This window comes from Arachis duranensis, chromosome 1, assembly GCF_000817695.3.
Source record: "Arachis duranensis cultivar V14167 chromosome 1, aradu.V14167.gnm2.J7QH, whole genome shotgun sequence".
NCBI lineage: Eukaryota > Viridiplantae > Streptophyta > Magnoliopsida > Fabales > Fabaceae > Arachis > Arachis duranensis.
The window spans coordinates 1861656-1871412 of record NC_029772.3 but is presented as its reverse complement, the minus strand read 5'-3'; the positions used below and the strand labels follow the sequence as shown (position 1 = coordinate 1871412).

General features: G+C 33.1%; 1 protein-coding gene across 1 annotated transcript; it reads right to left on the bottom strand.

Moving 5' to 3' along the window:
- Positions 1-874: 874 nt before the first annotated feature.
- Positions 875-7999, bottom strand: LOC107479625 (uncharacterized). Its single transcript, XM_016099767.2, has 11 exons — positions 7556-7999; positions 7441-7471; positions 7330-7343; positions 7151-7201; positions 6720-6789; positions 6466-6535; positions 6280-6347; positions 5471-5576; positions 4317-4356; positions 3640-3707; positions 875-1280 (listed from the first exon to the last, which is right to left on the bottom strand). The coding sequence occupies exons 1-11, from the start codon at positions 7775-7777 to the stop codon at positions 1268-1270; spliced, it is 753 nt and encodes a 250-aa protein (XP_015955253.1). The 5' UTR covers positions 7778-7999; the 3' UTR covers positions 875-1267.
- Positions 8000-9757: the final 1758 nt, after the last annotated feature.

Genomic DNA, 9757 nt, shown 5'->3' with positions numbered 1-9757 from the left:
ATATTACAGAATAGATAACGTATTTTCATAATAAAATTTAAAATAATTTATTTCATTAAATAAAATATTTATTCAATTTATTAAAATAAAAAATATATTTTAACCTATACTTTTAAATATTAATAATTAACTAATAACCTAAAACAATAAATTTTAATTAATTCCTCCAACAATTAATAAATAAGAACATGAATGAAATGAGTAGAGTCACAGAGGGATGCTGGCGCCGAACATTTCAGACTCAACTAGTCAAGACAAATACCCAATAAATCAGATCGTGGACCGTTGAATGACAAATATGAATAAAAAAAAAAGGAACGTGGACAAATGAATGACCACAAGAAGATATGCAACGGAGGATTTCCAAAAGAATTTACTGTAGAAGTGTTGTCCAGAAGAATATAGGCGTGGCTGGACCAAACGAGGTCTAGTGAGGATTGAGTGATTGACAGTTAACTACTCAAACATAAACTACCCTTACTGTTATCACCACCATCACCCTCTTCTCTCACCTGCCACCTTCGCACCCCATTGCCCCGAGTCATGAGCCGAACTTGAGCTTGAGTTTGACATAACTCGACTCAACTCAACTCACTTGCAGCCCAACTCACTTGCAGCCCAGACCAATAGACCATGGTGATGATATAATATACCAAAAGGCGGAAAAAAATTATATTTGACCACCGGTTAACTATTTAAAAATTAACATTATGAGTATAAGTAAAATTTATTTTGAAATTAAGAGATAACTAAATCCATTTAAACCAACATATATTTTAAAACTTTTCGAAAACTTCAAAAAAATAAAATATACTTTTTTAAGCTGGTCTTATGTTAGATTTGAGTGTCAAACTTTAGTGCATATATAGCAGTATTGCCAAAAAAGAAATAAAAAATAAAATAAAAATAAAAATCATGCCATCTCTGGTTCAGATCTTTTACAAAATCCGTTATTTCATTGCTAGCCTAACCTCATAGGCACAAAGAAAATTAAACTTACAACTTTCTCAAGTGGTTTACTGTAATCCAAGTTTTCCAGAGCTTCCTTCCTCAATAACTGAACCAACAATCGGAATAAGCATGAAAACCAGTTTAAAATACCAGCTACTAAATCGAGACCAGCTTATTATCAACGGGGGTTAAATGAGAAAAATGAATAGAATACTCTTCCTGTAAGTCACATTATCCAATTCAAAACTCGGACACCAGCACTGTATGATAGATGTTTGTATTATGCAGGTCTCTTCTCAAATCGTCATTGGAGTTGCTATGCTTTGGCCCTGAAAATGAGAAGATAATACAACTTATATTTACCATATCAAACTAAATTAGTCAACATTTCATAAGAACCTCCTCAAGTGATGGTGATTGCACATCAAGAAAAACCAACGCAAAGCAATTCCTATTTCCTAGCATAAAAATTAACATTATATATCAAATGATACAAGTGCAACTTTCACCGCTTATTAGGGGTAGCAATGGGTAGGGTAGGGTAGGGTAGGGTTTAACCCAACCCTAACTCCACCCGTGGCAACCCGCAGGTATCCAACCTGACCCGCGAGTTTTCACAAATATGTAATATTATTATATAACTTAATGAACACGCAAATTAAAAATTCAATACAAACAACACAATTATCCCACAAACAACATAATCGTTCCATAAACAACATAACCATCAAATGTTCAATTCCACATAAAAGTCTTTGCTTAAATTAATAACCCAAACACAAATAAAATGTTGTGATATAATGTGGTATTTATATATCACTAAAAATAAAAATGATTTATATAAAAACAAAAATGTTAAATTATCAATTGATGGTCTTGGCTCAATGGTAAAGATCTTTTACACCCACCTATAACATATTTTTATAACATATATAGGGTGCGGGTTGGTCGGGAGACTCAACCCGCTACCCAACCCGTGTTCAAACCCACTTCACACTCAACCCTACCCGCAGCGGATCGGGTTGAAAACCCTACCCAACCGGGTTGGATACCCGCAGGTAGGTTGCATGCTGCCACCCCTACCGCTTATGACCCTTTATAGGATATATCGATTTCAACCATTCAGTTAAAATAACATATAGGGAAGATCATCAAACTTTCATAAGAGTGCAATTGAAGAGCTCTTGTTTACGTATACTTTTAATATATTACATTGATTTTCAAATATATAAAGGTTATAACAAATGATTTTGGATTGACATAAAATCTTTTAAAGATTATTTACAAGATTTTTTTTCTCTATAAAATCTATGTTAATATCTTCTAATCCAACTGTTAGATTTTTAAAAAAAAAATTACACAAACACGAAATTATTCAATGATGTAACATTTACTTAAAGTTACACTAGTGTCATATGATCCTTAACTAATTCATATTCTGGTTGACTAGATGGCAACAATATTTTTCAGTAACCATATCAAATACTATATTTCCCACAATAAAGTTTTTTGTTCTTTCTCAATCTCCATAGCAAAAAGAGCAAATGTGAGGGTGGAGATAGAAACAGGAGACAAATACATCATTTTTTTAAGTGTACCCAAGTGAAGATTACACGGAGAGATTGAAAGCAGTTAAATCAGTTAGAAAAGAGATTAGCAAAACAGCTGCTTTACCTTTTATTTACAATAGAAGAGTGAAAGAAAAGAGAGGTAAAAATGTAGTGTGAGACCAACGAATGTAACAAATAGGACAGCTGACAGGGTTAATGGAGAGGATGTGAGAGAGGAATGAATTCTGTTACAGGAGGGTCAAGAGTATAAATAGGAGGAATGAAGAGATTGGAGGGGGGATCTTGGACTGGGCAAGACCTTAGGAGAGTGGTAGCTTTTCAAATGCTACCATGTTCTCTATTTTCCATAATTGGTTCTTCAATGAATTCATCAAGAGACCAAGAGAGAAACACCTTCTGTTTCTCATCTCCGTCTTCCCTTCCTTAATTCTATTCTTCATATTCTAAATTGCACCTGTCTCTACTGGCTAGTGGTTAGTCTTATACATTTCCATAAAAACTTGAAAAAGGAAAACAATATAAAACCAAAGTAGCATTTTGCACTTACTAGTAAAAGCATACCAATTCGAAATAAAGAAAACAAAGAAAGTAACCCTTAGGTGTTCAGATGATCCAGAACACAATCCAGTGAAGAACAACAATGAGAAACAACATGCAAGGATGATGTAATAATTTTGCTTCAACATTTTAGCAGGTCAGCAATTATTAAAGTTACATTAGGAGGAAAAGAATAAAACTGGCAATAATTGCCTTGTATACAATTAACAGAAAAATGTTTGTAATAACTTAATGCAAGTTTTAATTTAGGATGAAACGGATGGAGTAGTTAGAACAAGACTCTTGAATATCCTGTACTACAAAATGTTGTGTCTGATACTCTGGGATTCTGATTCAGCCAAGGTGACGTAAAATTCAAATTAATAATTCCATGTAAAATCAAAATCTGAAAACTCTAGATATATACAGCACCTAAAGTTCCAGTCAAAATTCTCCATATAGGGCGGGTTCAAAAAGTAACCAATAATCCAGTTCATAAACACAACAGTGGATAAAGCTTACCAAATAGAAAGTAATAATCATTTTATTTCCAAATGCTTTGAATTAGTTACCAACTAACCTTTCCATGTAAGAGTCATCCTCTGTATTAATAACTATAGCATCACCAGCAACAATGTGTGGTGGAACCTGACAATTTTGTTCATACAATAAGCAATTTGTGTTACCAGCATTAAATGTTAGATCAAAACAATTGAACTTCCAAAACTCATGGTGGGTTATTCAAATGAAAAAGAACCTCAGACAAGTAATCATAAAAGCATGTAAATATCTTATTTACTAGTTGTATCCATTTGATTTACATGGAAAGCATTTGATCCTTATCTTTATATTATATCAGACTGAATTTGAGCAGTCAAAATTTTAAAAGACCCTGTCACTCTGGCATATATTCCTATTAACAATAAAATAATAACTTTTATAATAATACCTATCATTTTTACACAAAGAACCATTCTGAAATCCCCCTAAAATAAGGGGATGAAATGTCCAGGATTGGTATTTCGTAATTTGTAGAATTTTTAATATAAAAGTCATGCCTCCAAATCTTTACCTTCATTTTAAAGGGAATATCATACAGACCCCAAGTAAAATAAGTCCAAAAGAAATTCTTGCAGAATTATAGTACTTACATATAAAAGGGAAAAGAAAGTGCTAAACAGCAGTCACAAATAAAATATTACCAATTGTTTATACTATTAAGGAATAGAAGTTAAATGAAAGAACAATTTGACTTACTTCAACTATAATGCCATTCTCCAGTACCACCTTTTTGTTCCTTAAAAAACCATAGAGAAAACATTAGTACAAGAAATCAACATTTTGCCAGCCAAAGGGTGTGGATTGCAGAGAATTTTAATGCTCCATCTTTGAAGTCAATTCCATTGTAAATATGTATGATGTATGATGATGTCATCTTGCAATGTGCCAGATTCAAGGTCCAAGTAAAATTAGTAAGTAATATACTATAAAAAACGATCAACATCTTCCCACAAAGAAATATCATATACTACTTCCATGAAACTTATAACTAGCTGTTTGTTATGCATGACACACAGTACAAAATTTAGGGACTACCTTCTGACCAAATTTTTTGGAAGTCTAGAGCTCCTATTAATTACTAAATACACATAATAGGTTAAAAACTTGAAAACAAATTACTTAAACCATATTTGTAGACACATACAGTTCTCTCCCTTGACATGCATCTTAATTACAACTCAAGCTCTACAACAGTGACACTTATTCTTCAACTGAAAAGAAGCATTTTGTTTTTCTTCATTTCCAATAAGCCTAAGGCACTTCTATAACCTAAATTTGAATAAGGATAGGATTATACAACGACAATTTTCTTGATTTATAGATTTTCATTGGTTACAAAGGTCAAGATTGGCAAAGGAAATGGTTGACATTATGGGTTTTAGGTAGAAACTGAAAGGAGAGAATAAAACCATTGGATATTGATATGAGAAATTTTGATGTGTGCCCCGTGGTGTTATGTGAAATACAAGGCACTAAACTTTATTTATGTCCTCTCATCTGGTTGTATTATTCTTATCCTTGCCTTAAGTTATATTCTTCCTTTATGAGAAAAATAATAATACTAGAATCCTAATCCGAATTCGAGAAACCAATCAAGACATGAAAGTCTTGAGACTCCTACATTGCTTGAGGATATGACTATACCATAATAATAGCCTTGATAGATATTTGGGCAACCTGTAAATGGTATCAGAAATAGGAAAAACGTTCGAATCTAACTATAAAAGCATACTTTTCATCAGTAAATGTTCCAAGGTATACAAAACGTAAAGGGGAAAAAGCAATAAAAGTTTATGTTAACAAACAGATCTAGTATATATCTAACTTTGACAATAGATAATGTCATATACCTTGGAGTGGCTGCAATACCTTCTTTCACAGTACATGTTACCCGTTTAGGAACTGATGCAGATAAAGGTTTCTCATCAAAAAATTGCACCTTAACTTTCATTTCACCTGTAAACCAGGCAAGAAACCACACTTAATTAGTAATAGAAGGAAAGAAAGAACAAAATCAACTCGTAATAGATGGGAACATGAAACTATGTAGTAGTTACAACCATGAAATAAAGAAGTACCATTGCTACCTGATGACTGCCCCAAAGACTACAATAACTTTTTGGATAAAAGAAATTTAATTAGAGACCATAGGAGAGAAATACAAATAGGGAAAACAATAAAACCCATTGAAAAAATCTTCAAGAAAGTACAGGTAGCTGGAAGAGCCTCAAAGTAGAAGTCTTAAAATGTTATAAAGCAACATTAACCCACAAAAAGAGAATAACAAGAGCATATATCATGACTGTGTAGACAAAGATAAGATGGAAAATGAGGACACGGGCAGGTCAGCTCAGAATGTCAAATTAAACCAGTCCCGTGAACACCCGATAAATCCAATTAAATATAACAGAAAACATCAAAAGGTGGAATAGAATGAAACCAATGATGATCAATCAAGATTCAGGAGATAGTAAACTACATTGACAAGAAATCTACAGAGAAAGAAAGTAATAGAGGATTAATACCAAAAATTGCAGAAAACACTTCCACCATAGTATAATTGTAAAGGCACTAAGAAGTTGAAATTTTGGCGTTTTCCATATAAATTGATAGAGAAAGAGCAGTAATAAGTGATGGATCAGTAGTAGCTTTTATCCACCTTGTAGATACGAAGCATTTTTGCCGAATAAGTCTCTGGAAACTTCTATCTGATCAAAGGTATTAGGGCTGACCACAATTAGAAAGAGAAACCATATTAATCAACTTTTCTCATCCTGAAGGTTGAACCTAACATCATATCATGACACCATGACAGCACACAAGGATGAATCGGATAAGAACTCACTCCATTAGAACTACAGTTCCATCATGATCCATGCACATATACATGAAGGTCTTTTCATTAACAAAAGCTCCTGCAACAATATATGATTTGCAACCACAAAAAAGAATTGAGTCAAATACATCAGGCATAAACTGTCCTAGCCATAACACAAACAAAAACCAAGAGTGATATGTGGATTAATGACTACATTACTAAATATATGACAGCTACATTAGAAATTCAAATTTGAAATATTCCATATAATGAGGACATACTTTCAATATTATCATCTGTATTCATTCGATGTGTTACCTTGTTCCCCTGGGCAATGTCACGAAGCTCCACCTATTATAAGAAACAGTACAAAATTTTCGGTTAGGCATGGAATTAGAAACTATATCCAATAACAACAGCATGAATAAGTAAGGCATCTGCCAATGGCAAACCAAACAAAAATAAGATTTTCTTTAACCATGTACCCTTGACTAATAAAAATTGGCATAAATATATCATGACAAGAAATTAAATTCATTATGTACAACCGAAGAATTGAATTTGATTTTGTAAATTACTAGTTTATCTCAAACTAAAGAATTCAAATAAAAGGAATTGAAATCCAACTCAACTCCTGGGTGAGGGGAAAATGATTTTGCATCGTCGAGTCAAAGAGCAAAGAAAGAAGAAATTTAAGAATAAATAAATAAACCTTTATTGTAGCTTTTCCTCTTCCTTCATGAGCATGATCAGCTTTAAGAACCTGATGATGTTAACAACAAATAAGTCAAAAGAGGTGAGTGACTTTTGGATAAACAATATTCAGATTCAAATGAAGGAATACAAACTAATTGACAACGAGTTTAAGCTATTCGAGCAATTCATAGGTACCTCAAAAAAGCGCCCTGGAATCAAAGCAAAGCAAACCAATCGAACTTGTAAGTAAGGAACTAACTAGCTAACCAACTAATTAATGAATGAATTCAAAAGGAAAAACCTAACCTTGCTTTTCAATGATGTTCCCGACTCTAACCTGGACAGAAAAACACACACACACACACAAATTGTTATTTATTAACTTATATGAATGATCAATGAAGTGGAGAAAATGGCTTACATCAGAAGCTGAGACTTTGATTCCGCGGGATTGAAGTGTGGACCATGGAGCACTGAACAAGTCGAAGTTGGAGGAGGAAGCAAAAGAAGAAGAAGAAGACAGTGGCAGTGAATTAGGGTTGAAAATGGAGAAAGAGGAGGAATAAGTAGAATAATGGGAATAAGATGAGAGTAATCTGAAGAAGAGAGGGTTTGAAGGGAAAACCCTTTTGATCAGCCTCATGGCGAAAGATATTTTACCAACTCAGAAGCATCAATAGAAAAAAAAAAACAAGTGAAGGTGGAGCGACCGCCGACGGTGGAGTTGCGGAGACTGGCGGTGTGTGTTGAGCGGAGGGGTGAGGAAAGATAAGAAAATGGAGGCTGAGCTACGATATAGTAGGGAGTGGAAGTCTGCAAAATTTTTTTCTTTTCTTTTCTGGTGTGATGGGTGTTCATGGATGGGATTTGCATATTCGCCGTTTTCACGTTACGGGTGAAAAGTGAAAACGATGTGAAGTTAACCGTTATTATATGAAAATTTAGTTAAATTAGTCAAATTATTTAATAAATCTGATTTTTCACTTTATCTAAAATTGATTTGAAAATGAATATGGATATAAATCTGATCTACAAAATTATTAGATGGAGAATTAAATTGTAAATTTTATGGAAATATCTGTATATTTACGTATCAATAAAAATAAATAAATAAATATTATTTTATGTTTTATTTCAACTAATAATTATTATATATGTTGTATTATTTTATTTTTATTATTTAAAAAATATATTTAATATTATTTTAAAAGTAAACATGTTTAAAAGAATAGAAAAACAGATTTTATTCATTTTTTAAATAAAAATAAGCTTTTAAAAAGTACTTTTATATTTTGTGGATATTTTCGATATCTTATCCGATCTGTAAATGTGCCGATCGAATCGGATCCAAGATAAAAAAAAATGCGGATATTAGATCTGATTCGATCCAATTATTTTAGAGCAGATCAGATTGAGATTTTAGCTATATCCGATCCACATTCACCCGTAGACTGAAGTTTGTAACTTCAATTTTCAAGTCCTAACAGGTCATACCCATTCTAATTTGGCAAGTCTCACCAGCAGATCCACTTGGGGCGACATCAGCATTTGTAGTGTTACAACTTAGAAATATAGTTACATTCGTGCTTAGTTCAAGCAACAATTATGGAGTTTTTTAATATGGTGTATTTGGGTGCAAAATTTGGCAAGGTCGTATACCTAGAAAAAAAAGGGACATAACATAGATACAGAGGTAACTGAGAAGGATAGCGATCTAAAGTGGAAACTCATTGACTTCTATGGATCTCCGGAAAGCCAAAACAAAAAGGTTAGTTGAAATATTTTAAATGCGTTTGGATGTAATTCTAGACTATCTTAAATTATTTTCGGAGATTTTAATCAGATGTTAAATCAAAATGAGAAGAGAGGAAGAAACCTAGTTGTGCTATCTCAAGTAGAGAGCTTCGTAGAGGCCATACAATCAAATAGCTTACTGACCCAGATTTTGATGGTCATCCATTTATGTGGTCAAATGGGCAATCGGGTGATAGGAACATCCAAGAACATTTGGATAGGGCCCGAACGTTTGGATAGGGCCCTAACGAATGTAAAATGGAAAGAACTCTTTCCAATGACAACAGTCCAACACTTGGGAAAGTTCAAATCAGACCACAGTCCAATTCTAATAGACTCACAAGGCAAAAAGGGGAGAAGAAGGAGAAGCGAGCACCGTTTCAAGTTTGAGGAGATTTGGTTATCGAATGAAGAGTGTTACAAGGTTGTTGAAGAATCTTGGAGAAATAACATAGGAACGTTTAAAAAAAAGTTAGGACAATGCAGAAAAAGGCTGGACAGATGTGAGAAGAAAATTTCTGAAATATTCCAAAGAAGATTAGAGAAGAACAAAAGGAAGTAGCTCATTTACACTCAATCCCGCAAATCGAAGAGGTTTTGAGAAATACCAAAAAATTAGAAGCTAAACTGGATGAATTATTAAAACTGAAGAAAAGTTGATGGTCACAAAGATCTAGAGACAATTGGCTAATACATGGTAATAGAAACACGAAGTATTTTCACCAGAAAGCATCTCAAAGAAAAAGAAGAAATAAGATCGAAGCGATAATAGATGATGCGAGAAGAAAGTTTGAAGATGAGGAAAAAATTGAACGTTTGATGAGGAATT